This window comes from Eretmochelys imbricata, chromosome 6, assembly GCF_965152235.1.
Source record: "Eretmochelys imbricata isolate rEreImb1 chromosome 6, rEreImb1.hap1, whole genome shotgun sequence".
NCBI lineage: Eukaryota > Metazoa > Chordata > Testudines > Cheloniidae > Eretmochelys > Eretmochelys imbricata.
In genome coordinates this window covers 99,721,693-99,740,718 of record NC_135577.1, presented here as the reverse complement: position 1 = coordinate 99,740,718, position 19,026 = coordinate 99,721,693, and the positions used below count along the sequence as shown (strand labels likewise).

The 19,026-nt window shown below is 42.3% G+C and overlaps 1 protein-coding gene across 1 annotated transcript in view; it reads left to right on the top strand.

Annotated features, from left to right (window-relative positions):
- Positions 1–19,026, top strand: part of PTPN21 (protein tyrosine phosphatase non-receptor type 21) — a 60,601-nt gene that overhangs the window by 1,201 nt on the left and 40,374 nt on the right. Inside the window, exons 2-4 of the mRNA XM_077819235.1 lie at positions 4,594–4,958; positions 13,010–13,179; positions 16,640–16,737. Coding sequence (XP_077675361.1) covers positions 4,779–4,958; positions 13,010–13,179; positions 16,640–16,737 — 448 coding nt within the window. The 5' untranslated portion in view covers positions 4,594–4,778. The remainder of the gene's footprint in view (positions 1–4,593; positions 4,959–13,009; positions 13,180–16,639; positions 16,738–19,026) is intronic.

The window sequence follows — 19,026 nt, the reverse complement described above, 5'->3', positions numbered from 1 at the left end:
AAATTTACCAAAAAATATAGTTTAGATAAAGAGAAAATTAGTCATCACTAGGGAAACAGCAGAGAATACAATATGACCTTAAAAATGGACCTGGCATGTCTTGAAAATTCCTTCCCTTTTAATGGACCACCAAGTCTTATTTAAAATTTCCCTCGTATGCATAAATCTAGTTTTGTCAAAGAAATAACTAAAGCAATGAGAATCTGGGCAATCTGACACTCTGACAAATGAATTGTAATAAGTCACTCTGGGGCTAGTGAGTTGTACTTGTTTGGGTGGTTTGTTTTGTTTTTAAGACTCCTTAGTGGTTCTTAACCTTTACTGCAGCCTGCACCCCTTTGGTTCTCAAAGTACGTTCTCACACCTTTTATCAAAAATCGTTGAAGTTCTAGGTCAGTTCTTTAAACCTAGATATATTTTCTGTTTGTATAGTATAGTAATTGTTTAAAAATGCATAATATTAATAAATACATAGGTTTGATGAAACAAAGTAGTTCTACTTACGTGCCTATGCTTAATTAGTGTTTTCGATGATTTATCTTCTAAAAAAATCTGGCATTCTTGCACCTCCAGAAAGGGCATCTCGCACCCACAAAGGGTGTGTGCACCCCAGGTTAGGAACCACTGCCTTAGAGCTAAAAAGTCATTCATGTTTAATTATACCCCTTTAAAACTGTTAAAACAGATTTAAAGTTCTGACGAAAAGCTCCATAATTGGGTTTTTGCCTTTGGAACCAGAAGGATCAAAGAAAAGAGCATAATCTGATGTAGGATCTGTTCAATACCAAGGCACAGGAAAGCGAGCTTGGTCAGTGATCCACAAGTTTCACTTCCAGGAATAAATCCACTGCGGGATTCTGCCCTCAGTATGCAGGAAACTCTGCAAGGTTCAGTCTGTGGAACCTTCCCTGCATGCTATTGTTATGTAGTAGGACTATGTGGATCAATGTGCAGAGCAAACTGGAAAACCTGGAAACCCACGTCACCCTAGGCTCTGCAGGGAAATCTAATTCCATCCATTATGATTTATATTCCAGTACTACCTAGAATTTTGTTAGGTATTGCATATGCGTACAGGGAGACAGTCTCTCATCCAGCCTACCTTAATTACTGCACAGACTTCTGTGGAAATTTGCCAGGAGCTGGGGAAGTATGTTGTATAGAATGGTACAACCTATTCCAAATCATCAGAAGCATGACCATGCAAAAAGGACATGGAGGGTTTCCTGATGTGGAGAGTTAAGTAGGTCACTGAGGTGCTGCTTCCCTGCACTCTCTGTGTCATGGGGTCAGTCATCTGTCCCTTCTTGCCTACCTTTATTCCCCTCCATGGGTGCCTAACAAAAGAGAACATGGAGCTCTGTATGAGTTTATGAATTTTCCTTGATTGGGTCAGAATGATCCATAATAAAATACTCAAATTAGATACAGATTATCTTTATTTATACATTTTAAGGGGCTAAAAGAGAGGTGCATTAGGAGTCTGCCTCCCCCATCAAAACTGATCTGTGTTCTGGAAATAGGGTATTTGATTTAACAAATTGTAAGGGGAGTCTTCTCAGAAATCAAAGTCCATAAATTTTAAAAAATATAATACTAACACATGCTAGTGTGAAGAAATGTTATTTGGAAGACTTTGGAAACAAGGAGTTGATGTTTGATTCTTTCCTAACCCTAGAAGAGAGAGAAATCAACTGTAATATTTTGCAGGCAAAACAATGTACATGATTTGACAAACTTGTATGTTATGTTTTTGTCCACAATAAATATTTGCTGCCCGGCTACACCACCACTGACAAATAAGACTTGATGGTAAATACTGACAGGTCCTTAACCACTGTGCTAGAGCAGACGTTTAGTAACTGCTATTATTGTTAATGTTGCAGAACATGTTGCCTGCAGCAGTCTGGGGTTTCATTGATGATTGGGTTAATTATCAAATTCCATAGTGTAGTAACTAGTGCCTTCAAGGCTACGTTCTGGTAACACTGAAGTTATTGCTAACTTCCTGGTAATACTTAGTGTTTCCTTGAAATATCTTATCCTGATCAACACCAGGTTCTCTGTATACTGTCAATTTCTGTGCATCATCACTGTATAGAATTTGGTAGGCAGAGATGTTAATAGTAGTACTCTGCTACGATGGATCCAGTAGTTATAATGCCTGTTGTTCTCTTTTCTTTATTCAGGTCTATTTGTAACCACTCATATCCATTAGTGGTAAACGCAAGCCAAGGAGGTCCAGGCCTCTTCAATCTGGCTCTTTCAGGAGTCCAGATGTTTGCCTGGCCTGTTTGGTCAGGTCACTCTAGACCTGATGATGCAGTAAGCTAGGCATATATTTTGATAGAGTTAATATTCTCCCGGTTCATAGACACACATTCCATTTGTTTCCTTTATCTATAATTCACCCTCACTCTGTTCTGCTTTTCTAGGTTTTAAACACTGCTGGAGTAACAGAACTTTTTATAAATTTCCTATTTAATAGCTCCAATAATATTTCCTCCCTAACTTTTTTAAAATAAAACCCTTTCAGTTAAGGTGGATGTGAATTTGCATTTAAAAAAAACCCCTCCCCCCCCCCCCAACCCTTCATTAAAAAGGACATTTGCAGGTTTGCTTATATAAAAGCTGACCATCCCCCTCCTGAAGTTTCAAGTGATGAAACAAAGCTACTGGGAAACTAGAGGGGACCAAAAAAATAAAAAAGCTAGATGTGTGGCATCCATGATTCCACCTGAGCACCTGATGACATCATTGTTGTGACCTAGACGCCAGAAATATTACCCCCAGCAAAACCAAACATAATAGGAAAAATAAATTGCACAGGAGGAATCTGTCCCATGTGTCCCGCTAACAATGCACAAGGTTAAAGGGGAGTTCAGCTGGAGGCCTAACTAAAGTGAGCACTGTCCCTTTAAATGCACCCCTCCCTCGCCTTCCCCTGGCTGGGGGTGGCCTCTCCAGATTAACCAGTCCCTGACAGTCAAGAAGCTCCTGTGGGTGACAGCCCGAATACCTTGCCCCCAGCTGCCCGGTGCTCACAGTCTGGGCGGGGGAGCCTCCCTTTGACAGCCTGGGTTCTGAGCCCCTTCAGCCCTCCCTGGCAGTGGACTTGCTCCCTTCCTTCCTCCCTCCCTCCCTTCCTCTGGACAGGTCTGCTCTGTGTCAGCTATGAGCTCATCCAGAGGGTCTTCAGAGCCTGACACCAAGCAAGTTCTAGTCGCCAACCTAGTGGGGCTAGTTCTAGCAGAGGGGGGATGAAACCAAACAAACCTCTTAAAGTCCAGGCTCAGGTAGTCAGTGTGTCCATGCTGTGTGCGTGTTGTTTACCTTGGGCTGGTAGTTTCAAGATTAATGTTTGGTTTCCTCCTCCCCAGGAATGTGATTAGATGTCAGCAATTTACTATGTGAAGCCTGCCTTTGTGTAGCAATTTCCATCAGAATGGATCTCAAAACACTTTATAAACCTTACTAATTACCCAAACTACTTATATCTATGAAACATAGTAATCACTGCATAGAGAATAATAGTCTTTTTAGAAAATGTTGATACCTTCACTTCCATTATGCAGGCACATTTTCTAAACCGTCAATAATAGTAATAATGATGTGCAATTTATTATAGGGAGTGGTCTGTGAGAAAGTACTGGAAAGAGGGTCGTAAATTTCCAGACTTATTTATGGAGGGTTTTCTGCGCTTAGGAGGTAGCATGAAAATTGTTTGTGGGAGACATGGAGCAATGGATGGTGTCAAGGAAATTGTTAGGGTTTATAGGTTTCCTGGAAGAAGTCTCTCTTTGAGGAGATTTAGAAAAGAATTGCTTCAACCATCACTGAAAGGTAGTCCCCTCTGGTGAGGTGGAGGGGAGGACCCTATGGCAAGTACTAGCAACCTGAAGCACAGTGCGGATGTTTAGGACAGGAAATAAAGAATATTGTAGCTAACGAACTTCAGGGGGAAATGAGAGCTGGAATATAATGAACTGAATGGGAATCTGGCTAGTATTCCCTCACTCCAGCTCTAAACTAAAAACCCACCACCACATGACACGCCAAACTGTGGCATCTCTAATGACCCTGTGTTTTGGTTCTGCATTTTGTCCAAGACGGAGCCTCCAATAGCATGGTGCTCCTAGGACAATACTGGAGCACAGATTTAGTCCTGAGTTGGAGAAAACAGTGCCACCTAGTGACTCTCCCTCCCAAATATTTGAGACACCTACTTTTTTCCTAAAGGTGTCTCATCCAAGTATTGATCCAGTTTATGAAATACCTAGCAGTTTTAGAGCCGTGTTTTGTCTTTAAAGCATGTCAGCCGCATTTGGTCAAAATTCATTATGCTATTTGGCAGATGACTAAGACAGAGTCATCAAGAAGTTGTGACTTACCAAAGGTCATTCCAAGAGTCTGTAGCAAACCGGGAATCTTCATTCTTGTTTCGCTGTTGTAGAGCACACTCCACTCTCTATAGTGGAGGAGAAAAATGTTGACCATGTAGATTTAGGAAACGTAAGTCTGTGTGGATTTCCCATGGCTCCAATTCCCCTTTCAAATAAATCACTTCTGGACTCTCTCCCTTCTCCTTGTTAGAGCTGCTGTGGAAACTCCCTCCAGTTAGAGCTTGGTGGAGGACCTGCTCTTCTTTAATGGCTACTGCTGCTGCCGCTGGTTGATTGGCAGGATACTTCAGGGCTCCTTATTGCTTGGGAGAAGACTGCTACTTCCCTTCATTTTCCGGTGTGGTGATACCTTTTCATCACTGGCCGTGGGGAAAGATGCCGTTACCTTTTGGGCTCAAATTGAAACGAACTCGACGTTACACAGTGTCCAGCAAGAGCTGCTTGGTGGCCCGCATCCAGCTGCTCAACAATGAATATGTGGAGTTCACTCTTTCTGTGGAGAGCACCGGCCAGGAAAGCCTGGAGGCTGTGGCTCAGAGACTCGAACTGCGGGAGGTAAGCAAATTGGCAACTTCTCTAGCCATCACTTTAAAGGGGTTACCCACTACAGTGATTCCCGACTATTTTAGATCCGTGGTTTTTAATCTTTTTTTTCTTTGTGGATCCCTAAAAAATTTTGAATGGTCGTGTGGACCCCTTTGGAAATCTTAGACATGGTCTGTGGACCCCTGTTGAGAACTGCTGTTCTATGGTAATGACAACCTTTCTTGGACCCCCTTAGACTTAGTCTGCGGACCCCCAAGGGTCCATTGACCCCAGGTTGAAACCACTGTTTTAGACAACTATGATACTTTACCAAATTCTCTCCTGTACCAGCCACCCCAGCATGTTCCTTCTATTGTGAATGCTCTGATCCACAGTGCAACTTGGATGGCTTCAAAACCCAGTCTCACAATTTATGTTGTAGGGTTAGAGAATAGGCTTGTGGGCTGAAACATGGTGCACTGCTGCTGTCCACATCCTAAAGTGCCAGCCAAAAGGACAATGGTTGTCACTTCTTATACAGTGCTGAGAATATTGTCAGAATTTAAGACAAGTAATGACCATTCCTGCCTGAATAGATCGTAACAGAGGGATACAGAAAGTAGTGGGCGATTTGGAGGCAGGTGTTAATTTAGTCTCTTTTTTTTTTTTTTTTTTTTCCCCTTTTAATCAGTTGTGTTTGTAGAGCTTACATGAAAGAAGTGGCTCTTTAAGAAAGAGGTATTTGAATGAGTGGGGTCTCAGGGCACTGGGGCTGGGCAAAAAAGCACCAGTACTCCTGGGTGATGCGTGAACCGCCAGCTGGGGGATGCTCGCCCCTGTCCCTGCCAGGCCACATCTCTTCCACCTAACCCGCCTGCCGTAGCCCCCCCACACCACCACCACACCGCACCCCTGCAGCCACCGGCCCAGTCCCGCAGCTAGTCCCCCAGCCACAAAGGAACGCAGGGGCACGCGGCCCCAGCCCTGGGGCACGGGAGGGAGGGCGGCACGCAACCCCAGCTTCTGAGCACGGGAGGTGTGACCCCAGCCCTTGGGGCGGGCGGCCATTCACCCCACCGTCCCCAGCTCCAGAGTGCAGGAAGGCAGGTGGAGTGGAGCACTGTGGGGTTGGAGCCAGAGGACTGGAGCCACATGCAGGGAGAGTCACAGCAGCGGGCAGGGTTACGCCTGGCTGTTTGGAGAGGCAGTGTCTCTCCTAGCCTATGCGATCAGCCTCCCATGCCAGCGCGAATACATGTACTGTGGACTGGGCACGTGCAAATACACGCATGGTATATATAAGCTAGGTCTGGGGTTTTCAAACTTTATTGCCCCGTGATCCCCTTCTGACAACAAAAATTACTACAGGTAATACCCAGGAGGAGGACCGAGACCTGAGCCTGTCCAAGCCTGACATCCTGGGCCGGGGGTCCAAAGCCTCAGCCCCACTGCCCCAGTTGGGGGCCAATGCCAAAGCCCAAGAGCTTCAGCCCCAGGTGCGGGGCCTGTCACCTGAGCCCCGCCACCCTGGCTTTGACCCTGGCCCTGGGCAGTGGGGCTTAGGCTTCAGCCGTGGTCCCCAGCAAGTCTAATGCCAGCCTTGGCGACCCCATTAAAATGGGGTTGTGACCCACAGTTTGAGAACTGCTGAGCTAGATGGCCCATTAAATGCATAGTTGGCCAGGTGCAGATGCTTGACTTCCACTAAAAGACAGAGTATTTGCATACACAAATTAGTTTTGAAAAGAAGGTTAAACATTTTGGAGAACTCTCCAGTAACTCAGATTTACCTCAGTCCCACACAAATCTGATGATGTTCCCTCTTTATAATGTTTTGATTTATTTACACCTGAAGTGCTGAATTGTGAAACTGGTCTTATAGAATCCTTAGCTAAGTAGAACCTTTGTTCACACAGATCCCTTTTTAAAGGGAGACATTTATTATTATTGTAACTCCATTAGCTTCAGTCTAGTGGTACAAGAGATGAATTTGACCCCAAGGGCTGGATGCTGTTGACACAATTTGGAAATTGGCACATATCCCAGTCTTGCTGTAACCACTGTATTGTGTATTTTGTACTGCACTAATCTGGCTTTTTGTTCAGGAAAAAACCAAAATATAAACTAGAAAATGTACAAGACTGAAATGGGCATATGTTGTACCGTAGTACTAGAAAAGAGATGCCTCTAAATACTGCTTTGTATCAGAGACAAAATCCCCGACTGCGGAACACAACAAAAATAGAAGAGCAAGCTGAAAAGGATATAGGATTACTCTGTTTAGTTAATTGATAACTTGTTGATTTTTCCAAAATATTGTATTTCCAATTTCAAGCAGCTTCAGTAACTATTGAGCAAACTAATTTAGGGCTCAGTCCTGCAGACGGTTACTGTTGTGAACAGCATTAATTAGTTTAGGACTGCTCATGGTATTAAGCATTATACAGTAGCAAATGTTTGCAGAAATGGCCTCGTATTCTGTTTTTAAAAATGTTTTGATAAACATAAGTCAGTGGATTTGTACTGGGGTTTTCTTATCAGCACTTGCTTACTTTGGGATCCATTAACTTCCATCTGCCTTCTTGTAGTTTGCCATCAGTTGTCTTTTTAAACCTTATAGTTCAAAATTTAATATACCACATACTTTTCTGCAGCTGTTACTAATTCATTGTCTTGTGTTCTCACCATGCTATGTTGTGCCTGAGGGGGGGAAAAATATGTCAAAAGTAGTTATTTTGGGGATAGTGCCAGTCTGTACTGTAGCAGGCTGTGTATCTGTTCTTTAGTGCTGATGGTTGAGTGTATGTGTTAGTGGAGTTTGGAGACATCTGAAAATAGAGTAAATTGACAATCAGAGCCAATTTACAGTAGCAGGTAGAGATCTTATTATATCTGGTTTGCAACTACATTCCCCCTCCCTTAGTGGTTCACGCTCCCCCACCCTCACTCACTTTCATTGGGCTGGGGCAGGAGGTGGTGAGGGCTCTAATTGGGGGTGCAGGTGCTGGGGTGGGGCCAAAAATGAGGGGTTCAAGGTGTGGGAGGGGGCTCCAGGCTGGGTCAGGGAGTTGGGGTGCAGGAGTGGGTGAGGGCTCTGGCTGGGGGTGTGGGCTCTGGGTTGGGGCTGGGGATGAGGGGTTTGGGGTGCAGGAGGGGGTGCAGGCTCTGGGGTGGGGGATGAGGGGTTCAGGGTGTGAGAGGGGGCTCTGGTCTGGGGTAGGGGGGTTGTGGTGTGGGGGGGTGAGGGCTCTGGCTGGGGGTGCAGACTCTGGGGTGGCCCAGGGATGAGAGGTTTGGGGTGCAGGAGGGGGCTCCAGGTTTGCGGGAGCTCAGGGCTGGGGCAGGGGGTTGGGGCTCATGGTTGGGGCATGGGCTTACCTCGGGTGGCTCCCGGTTAGTGGTGCAGTGGGGATAAGGCAGAGTCCCTGCCTGTCCTGGCACCGTGCTGTACCTCGGAAGTGGCCAGCAGGTCTTGCTCCTCGGTGGTGTGTCGGGGAGGGGAGAGGCTCTGTGTGCTGCTCTTGCCATAGGCAGAAAAAACTATGGTTTCCAGTTGACGCTATAGGGGGAACTGAGGGAGGCAGAATGAGATGACCAGAATTAGAATTTGGCTAGAGCACTAAGAATCAAGCTCAGTTTTTCCTGTGGTCTCTTAAGAGACCATCAAATGATTGAGACCTCGGGCTTATATTTCATGTACAAGGCCAACAAGACCTTGCCTTTTAGCACCATTAATTTTCTACTGACGGAGAAGGTACAGTAGATCACGACCTACTGTATCATCAGAACTGTGTCTCTGTCTCCCATGCAAATACTGACCAAACCCAGCTGCTTAGCTTGTGAAGTCCCATTGCCTCAAAGCAAGGTGGCATGCATGTAGGCGATAGAGGCAACCTTTTCCCACCTAAAATTTTGGTTTCCATATTAGTATTCTCTAGACCTATTTTATTAGTTCCTTTAATTTTACTGTGCCTTTTTTTTGCCAGCAGTTCCACAATTATACAAGAGCCCTGCTATTTCTTTCTATAATGCAGAAAGTAATTAGCTGGAAAATAGTTAAGTGGAAATTCTACAGTTCTTTTTATCTAGGTTTGATTTTCTGCCCAGGAGTTAAATGACGAATAAGTTGCTATAATAAACAAACTTCACTACAGTGTTAAACTCAGAAGCTTGACATATTTTAAGAATTATGTCATGTCACTTTTTTTAGGATTGTGTAATGTCTTGTGTTACTATTAACAGACTTTTAGCAATGAGTAAAAAATGATTCTATTTTAATCAGCACCAGTATTCCAGAGTGCACTACCTCTACTGAGAATTCATAGGGCCAAATGCTACCCTTGAAGCCAAAAGAAGGCTTGCATGTGACTCAGAAGACAGGATTTGGCAGAGTGTTTTATTTGGCTTTAATCTGTTTATACTGGGCCTTCAAGTGTACACTTTTTTGGGGGCAGGGAGAGGTTATTTAAATGCACACAATTATACTCAATCATATTTAAGAGTAGACACATTTCGTTATTTGTGGTCATAACAACTTAGATCTGTTTTTATGCAACAACATAAGTGGCCTGCTTTTTGAAGAAACTGAGTGGAAACTTCAGGCAGTCAGCACCTCCGAAAAACCAAGATACTTATTCAATATAGATTTAGATGCTTATTTTGGTCTGACAGGTTTGAAAATTTTGGCATATTTAGCCCAAATCTCAAGGTCCTCCGGTCCCCCTTTAAATAACAATCCATTTTCTTTTTCATGGTTTAGATTAAGTCTACAGATCAAACCCAGTCAAATGGTTTTCTGGGCATTGTCACGTATCTCCACAAGGTCAATTTTCATAAATGTTCATATGATTCGGGGAGATGAGACACACACATTTTGACAGTAGGCTGCATTGGTTCAGTAGTGGTCACCAAAATACTGTTAGGTTTCAATGTCCAGCTTTAAACATTGCACTGATCCTAAAGATTAGTGGTAGCCCCTAGCTGTTACTATAATTGCTAGGCCAGCTAAATGCATTAGTACCTGGGCAGATGGACTGGACCAGTAGTAAGAATAGGCTTATATACACAAGCTTATCACAGCAGCAGGTGGGATCTGGCAGCGCTTGGCCTATACCTCAACTTTAATTGAGGTATGAGTCTATATTATTGTAATTGTGTTCCTGTAGTTCATCTACCTTACATTGTTTTAATGTAATTTTACATAAAAGGATGCTAAGGTAGCAAATTCTAGCAGTCAGAAGTTAGGAAATGCCATAATTAAGGTTGTCATGTAACTTTATTTCAGCTCCTTGTGTGTGCGCACGTTATAGTATATGGTCGGTGAGCTTGTCTATGCGAACAATTAGATGATGGCGAGCTGGGCTGGGGCTCTGCCCCACGCTGGCCTGCAGCACACTACCTGTAATTTATGTACCTTGCTGATGCGAGTCTCAGTCAAAGCCTATGCGCATCTGCAGGGTGCACACAGACATTTAGTCCACTCTAGACTAATGCGGGGCACTTCCATATCCCCACTTCCTACGGTCTAGCTGTTTGTGTGGACAAGCTCTTTAATTACATGATCAGCTACAATTTTTTTCACAGGATCCATGCCTCATTCAGTGTACAATGGACATTGGTGGGCTCATTCAATGGGTACCTGTTCAATACTTCTTTATCCTCTTCATTCAGTGTGTGGCTTTGTCCCTGTGTGTTCTTTGCAGCATGAGGAAGGCATGCAATACTGAATCCCAAATTATCTTCCTGAGTTTTTCTAGGGTGCTTTCATCATAGTACCTTAGGTCCAAACCCCTAAAGGGACCGAGGCATTATGATTCTGAGCATCGCAGCCCCTGACTTTTAGATCCCTAGAAAATCACAGTATATTACTGCAATCTGGAAAGCCTGAACTAGACACCTAGGTGCCCTGTACAATAAATGGGGAGAGATTGGTACCTCGTACTGCGATCCACAAAGCCAGCATACTAGGCAGGGAGCCGACTAAGCTAGCCAATGGGAGATGCTGACCGCAGGGATGTGTGCAAACCGCAATCCAGTCACAGAGATAAGCTCTTAAATGTAGACTGCAGTGAGGCGTCTATCTCTGCTAGTGATCCAAGAACCAGGGAAGATAGGTGTTCCTAAATTGCATGAGGAGCCAGGAACAAAACAGCTGGGGGAGGAGGACTTTCTTGATAAGGTTTAGCCTAGTCAGTGGATAGTGTACTCGCCAAAGATCCTGGATTCAACTCCTCTTCCCTCCTCCCTCCCTTTTGAGGGGGAGAAGGGATTTAAACAGGGATCAGCCACTTCTCAGGTGAGTGCCCTAACTCAGTGGCTCTCAACCAGGGTATGTGTATCCCTGGGGGTACTAAGAGGTCTTCCAGGGGTACATCAACTCATCTAGATATTTGCCTAGTTTTACAACAGGCTACGTAAAAGCACTAACAAAATTAATGCAAACTAAAATTTCCTAGACAATGATTTGCTTATATTGCTCTGTATACTATACACTGAAATGTAAGTACAATATTTATATTATAATTATATGGTAAAAATGAGAGAATAAGTGAGGTGAAACTAGGGGGTACACAAGACAATTCAGACTCTTGAAAGGGGTACAGTAGTCTGGAAAGGTTGAGAGCCACTGCCCTATCTATTAGGCTATAGAGCTATTTAACTCTTCACTTGCCCAATTAATATTTAGTTATTCAATTAGTTAACTAACAACTTCAATAGGAGAGACTGAGACACCCATACAAGAATATCCTAAAGTCCAGTGGCTAGAGCAATCACCTGAGAGACAACAGATCCCTGTTCAAATCGCTTCTCTCCCTCAAGAAAAGTGGGGCTTGAACTGAGGGTTTCCTACATCCTGGGTGAGTCCCTCATCCATTAGCACATCCACAAAAGGCACATCTCTGACACCAAGTCAACACCCTGGACAAATTTCAAGTCCCTGCTCCAAAGCATGGAGGTTCTAAAGCAGGGATTGGCAACCTTTGGCATGCGGCCTGCCAGGATAAGCCCCCTGGCGAGCCGGACCGACTTGTTTACCTGCCGCATCCGCAGGTTCGGCTGATCGCAGCTCCCACTGGTTGTGGTTTGCTGCTCCAGGCCAATGGGGGTTGCAGGAAGCAGCGGCTTCCAGTAGTTCCCATTGGCCTAGAGTGGTGAACACATTTTTTCCTACTCTCATTCTCAGAAATGGCTGACCCTTTCAGTATGGGGAGGATGAGGGGGAAATCAACTTGAGGCAGACACTTGGCATACGATATTTCAGCCCTGGCGGTTAACATTGCAAAATTAACTGGAAGCGCGGCCTTTTAAAGAAAAGTGTTAGGTAGTCTATAGGTGTTTCTACCCGCACCATCTATAACAGTGCGTGTGCATAAACCACTTGGGGAAATTCCTTACTGCCACTGATACCAATGCACAACATTGATGCCATATATTAATCACTATTATAATAAAAGTACTGATGGTTTGTCTGATCTTTAGATTGACCTTTTATACCCAGGTCCGTGCTCATTGAGGACCCAATTCTGAAATTGTTATTCACAGGAATAAAGGCTGCCAAATGAGACATTATTGATCATTTCTTGTATGGTGTGAAATTTAGATTTGAATGAGTCTGATTCTGCATCATGAAGTTAATGCTGCATCATGAAAAGTAAACTTTTAGTAGCAAGAATATTACTTACTTATGTGAATAGTCTTATCAGAGTCAATGAGCATGCTCACAGTAATAAAAGGTGGTAGTGTTTTGGGAATAGGGCTGTTAATTTATATATTAGGCAACCAAAAGTGTTTTCTTCAACTACCTGGGCTTGTTTTGTTATTGCATAATATTTAATATGGCATGCTATTAAAAATTGCTATTACTGTTACATGCGATTACTGTTAAATATTTCAGTACTCCTGGCAGTTTTGAATCCTAAGACTATAGGTTTATAAAGCCTTCCTGTGTTAAATGCTTTTTAGTCCTGTATCTCTAGCCTTTTGTGAAGCTGGAGACAGTGCCAGGTTCACACTATATGCACTTTATCTGGTATTGCAATACTGACATGATTTGATCATTGAATTTCTTCCCTCTTTTTCAGATTACTTATTTCAGTCTGTGGTATTACAATAAGCAAAACCAGCGCCGGTGGGTGGATTTGGACAAGCCTCTAAAAAAGCAACTGGACAAATATGCTTTGGAGCCAACGGTATATTTTGGAGTGGTGTTTTATGTGCCTACTGTTTCTCAGCTTCAGCAGGAGATTACCAGGTAACTTGCACATGTTTTTAATTTCAGTTTTTAACATTCTAACGTATGGGTCATCTTAAAGTAGACATAATTGCCTTATTTCCAAACTTTGTAAAAATGGAAATGCAGACTTAAGGCAGAAACTGTGCCCAAACTGTGGCATTTATTATCCTTTTAGTGTATTTAGACTATATAATAATAGAGTTACTCTTGGGATGAATTTTCCCAATGATCTTATGAGTCCATTGGTGCCTAGTAAAGTTACTCACAGACATGCTTGCATGATCAGCCTGTCAGTTGTTATAGATTTTTCTTTCAGAGCAATACTTTGCTTCAGGAAACCAATCCAACACTTACCACCTGAAGGGCTCATAGAGGCAGGTTGTCCTGTTGTCAGAACACTCTCTGGCATTCATAAACCATATTTGCAAAGTGTGTGTGATTATAGACAATAAAGATGGATATCAGAGAGGAAATTGTGCATCCTTTTCCACTGTAGCTTTGTGTATTCACTGATCACAGGCACAAGTGCCAGGAAGTGCTGTTAATTGTAAAGGAGAATCCAGTTCAGCATGTTCACTGATTAGCTCTTCATATGGTGAATGTACCTTCACTCTTTTATAATTTTATTTTTTATAGACAAAAGAAATGCAAAAATGTAAACGAATTGGGATAGACTCTGTACAAATAGAAATGAAAAAAAACCTGAATCTTTCCTTAAAGCCAAATTCTAAACATCTAAACCAGTGGGCTGTGTCTACATAGCCTCAATAGGGAGGTAAGGATAAACAGATTTGATTCACCTTTTCCCAGCTGCTGTTCCACTTCTTATTTTAATGTACATGGTGTTTACACCAGTGTGATTTATTTTTTTCACTTTCACTGAGTTACTTCTAATTTATACCAGTTTGGCTGAGACCACATTCAGACCCGATATTTAGAGTTTAATAGGAAACTGTTGTAGCAGGCTGTATTGCAGTTACTATCTGTGATAAATTTAGTTTCTCACAGAAGTGGAAAACACTTATTTTAATGTGAACTGCTGTAGTTCAGGAGTTTACTTTTAACAATTAGAAGACTAAAAATTATTTTGCTGCTGCATGGACCCTTCATATCTGTGACTGTCCTGGGTACCCAGAAAAATGTGTATTTCGATGAATGTTCAGTGGATAAGGGGTGAACACTATGTAGGAGCAATGATTCAAAGGAACTTGGGGACTGGGGTGCATGTACTGTTAACCTGCAAGGCAGAGTAAGGGCTGGCATAGCCCAGAGGAGCGTGTTTGGGTGGCTAATAGTCTTGTGTTTTCACGGAGCTGACAACCAGTTAAGCACAAGCAAGACTCCCTCACACTGAAGGCAGAGGAGTAACAAGATGGCTCTCAGTTCTGTTTACCCTGAGAACTGTCACAACATTAATTACAGGCTGCTATGCTTCAATGCAGTGGGGTGGCTCAGAATACATTCTGCAGCTCCAACATATTATACAGTGCAAGACAAGGCCTGTTGACTTTGCTTCTCGTTTTGTATGGGAAAAGCTGTATACTTGTTTTCTTTATAAAAGGTTAAAATGCATGGTGGGCTGTTTTTTCAGTTGTGTTCCAGGTTTTTAAGGGCCTGATCAACTCCAGGTATTGGATTAGGTCCTAAACTTGGTATAGGATTCCACAGGTTGATGTATCAGGAATTGTTTCAGCAAGATCAAAATAGTAAAAGCTTTCACTTTGATTAGGCAGTTTTCTAATTCAGTGGGGTGAAACTGCCAGTATTTCTAATATAGACATTCTTAGCAGACACAGAGGCTGTAAATTTCTGGTGCAGTAGCTCAGCAATGTTGTAATATACTGCCATGCACAAGACACAAGTTCAGGTGCAAACTCTGTGTTCCTATACCCTGGGCAGCTAGATATAAAGGACTAGATTGTTACCTAATTCACATCAGTTAAGATGGGAATTAACTTCAGAGAAGTTCATGGAGTTACTTACTCCCGCTCTATATCAGAATCTGGTCCAAAGAGTGTTTAAAACAAGTGGTATATTTGGCGTAGCCAAGGGAGTGCAAGGCCCATATTGGAGGGAAGTTGCCAATAATTAGATGGGGTAGTTGTATGATCATCATATATTCCTTTAGCAGGTGTCCTGCAGGAAGAACAAGAAACCTACTGCCTGGTTAGGGTGATTTCCTTTTGCACAAAGGGTGTTGTGTGTTTTTGAAGCAAAGGATTTTAGTCCCAGCTCTGTTTGTGTGTGATTTTATGTAACACTGGTATTTATTGTCATATAGCACATGGCTCTGCTCTTGTGGGAGAGGGGAAAATAGTAGAGAATACGTTAAAAGGTTGCTGTGTTTAACAGTCTTTTTGGTAAAGATGAAAAAATCTGTATTCCTGTGTTTAGTCTGACATGCGTTTATTGATTGTTTCTAATGGCATGATGTACCTCCTGAAATGTAAGAAGACAAAATCCCTGCCCCCAGGAACTCTTAAACTATTGTTCAATGTGATGTAGCAAAACAGTTAGGGGGACAGGGACAATACCAGTAAAACTATGCAGTTAGGCCCTGATGCTGAAAAACTTGTGTGCTTTACTTGACTCAGATGGGACTGCTCCAGTCAGTAAAGCTGAGCACATGTTTAAGTGTTTGCAATGTTGAGCAAGGGCTAATGTACAGCATGAGGAAGTTTAAACTTTTAAAAATATCTGTATTCAGATTAAATAAATGTTTTATTTGGTTAAGTTTATATAGGTTTTACTACAGCAATAGTAGGTTTTAAAGAAGTACTTTCAGAAGAGGCTGGTGGCTGCTGGACTTCCACAGAAAGCATGTTCCCTGCGTAGGGAATGGCATGCAAGAAGATGGTTGTGGGAAAGTGATGTAATTGATGAATGGAGGAGATGACACAGGTAGAGACCAGGTTGGATAAATTCGATGAGAGACCAGGTTGAAGGGAATGGATTATGTAGGGACTTAAAGGGGATGACATATAGCTTGCAATAGATGTACTGGAGAAGCGAGAATCAAAGTGATTCAAAGGGAGGAGTGATGTCAGATTGACCATCAGGGATTGTTTTGACCAGCAGCAGTGTTTTGAATGGCCTGAAGAGAAGGGGGTGTGATTTTGTCAGAGGCATGAGAAGAAGCTGTTATAGGAATTAAATAGCATGATGAGGAGGATGTGAGTACGTTTTTGATGTCTGAGCAGGCAGGAGAGAGCAGATCCTGGAGATGTGTTGAAAGAAGTGGCGGGATATGGATACCCTATAGTGTGAGGGGAGAGGGAGAAGTTGAAGATGAACACTAAGTTATGGGACTGAGTGACAAGGAGGATTGTGGTGTCCTCAGTAGTGAGAGAGTGAGGGAAGGGGAGGGGATTTGGAAGGAAATATGTGTGCAAATTCATTGGCTTTCAAAAGATTTTTTTCGTTATGTTGTACTGAAACAAAAATGGAAAAAGCTGACACATATATTTTGTTGTTGTAGATACCAGTATTATTTGCAGTTGAAGAAAGATATCTTGGAGGGAAACATTCCTTGCACATTAGAACAAGCAATTCATCTGGCTGGTTTAGCTGTTCAAGGTAAACAAAGGAATTTCACTAAGTAAATTTTAGGGATGGTGACTTGAGATATTTGAATGCATATTTTGTATTTGTTGCTTACATGAACACCCCCTGTTATGGTAGATACTCTATGTATTTTTGTGGCTCTAACCTGCCTTTTTGTAAAATACATGATATTTGCTTTGAATTTATAATTATTTAATGCACCTGGATTATGGTGCCTCAACACTTAGCCGGTCATTAAGAGCGTGATCCTCAAAGGTGTATTAACTTCAGTGGGACTTAGCTAAAGCCACAGAGGGAGTCAGTGGCCCAGGAGTTCCTGGCTCTTAGTCATGTGCTCAGACCACTAGACCTCATTGCGTCGCAACTTCTGCAATCTCCTCCTGTTGGTTTAGGAGCAGGAGAGGGGGATGCATTTTAATAAATAAGAATGTGTTTGTACATCCATATTCTTTTCTCCATGTTGTCTCTCATGCCAACTCCCCCTATGCCTGGAATGTGCTTGCAGAGCTTGTCCACAGGACCATTACCGCACATTCAAATCTCTCCTGAAGACCCCCTTCTGCCATGATGCCTACAAGAAATTAGCCATTTAATGTTGGCTAGTTGAGGGCTGGTGGGATAGGTTACACGTATAGTTTAAAAAACCTAGAAACCCCCAGAACTAACAGTTTACCTGTCTTCCCCAGGACCAGGCTAATTATATGTAGTCTTCCATTCCCACAACCTTTGCCTGAATTTTGTCTTCCTCTATAACAACTAATAGATTGTAAAACCACCAGCATTGGCAGAGTACTTGGGGGGCATGTGTAGTACATGAAAATAGTAGTTGATTTTTTAAAAAATTAACTATGTAGATATTGATAGCGTCACATTTAAAGAAGAGAATCTGTTTTGTTTACCAGTGAAATAGGGTGAATTAAAAATACCTTATGTATGTAAAAATGGGGTTTTGTGTGGGTTGTGTTTTTTGTGGTTTTTTTTTTTTTTTGTAGTTCAGGCTAGGCCTTTAATACTCTTCATCTACCAAGTTCTTTCTTACTCATTTTCATGTTCTTGGGAGAGTATAAATGTGTCTCTGCTCAGTGAGTTGTTTATGGGAATCTTTTTCAGTATAATCCTCTTCTTAGATGGAAAATATTTATCCTTTAACTTTTTTGCATTTTTCACTTTATCTGGCAGGGTTGTAAGAAAGGAATAGTATGTGTCATAACACACTGAAAAACCAGCGTAGAATAGTAGAGCTTTTGGATTGGTACTGCTTGATAACTAAGGTGACTTATAAGATGGGTCAGTTGCTTTTACCAGGAACATGAACACTTGGATTTTGGCAAGTTGGTGAATTGTCATTGTCCCCACTGATGAATACCACAGCAATTTGTGATTTTAATAGTAACAGTAAGTCCATTCCGAACACTAGTTTGATCGTGGGTATTAACTTAATCTAAAATGGGTGAAGTCTCGTTTAAATGTGAATACTAGCCCACACAATACTATTAATTCTGAATTAAAGACTGGTGTCTAAGTACTTCTCTTCAGTGAGACTTGTAAATAAGAGCTATATTTTTGTGGGTTATATTCCTATATGGAACAAACATTCAGCAGAAGCTCTGGTCCTTTGAGACCTTTTTCTCCTGAAGATTCATTTATAGCTTCTCTGATATTTATAGAATCCATAGAAATGTAGGACTGGAAGGAACCTTCAGAGGTCATCTAGTCGATCTTCCTGTACTAATTTAGGACTAAATATACCTAAACCATCCCTGACAGGTATTTGCCTAACCTGTTCTTAAAAACCTCCAAAGACAGGAATTCCACAACTTCCTTTGGAAGCCTGTTCAGAGCTTAATTATCTTGATTTAGTTTTTTCCTAATATCTAACCTAAATCTCCCGTACTGCAGATTAAGCCAATTACTCTTTTTCCTACCTTCAGTGGACAAAAGAACAATTGATCCCTGTCCTCTGTATAACAGCTCTTAACAAACATATTTAAAGACTTTTATCAGAGCTCCTCCCAGTCTCCTTTTCTCAAGACTAAACATGCCAGTTTTCTGAACCTTCCCTCAGAGGTCAGATTTTTCTAAGCTCTTTATCATTTTTTTTGTTCACTTCTGGACTCTCAAATTTGTCCACATCTTCCCTAAAGTGTGTTGCCCAGAACTGGACATGCTGCTCCAGCTGAGGCCTCACCAGTGCCTAGTAGAGCAGGACTGTTCCCTCCCATGTTTTACATCTGAAACGCCTGTAAATACACCCCAGAAAGATTTTGGTGTTTTTTGTATTTGCGTCACACTGTTGACTCG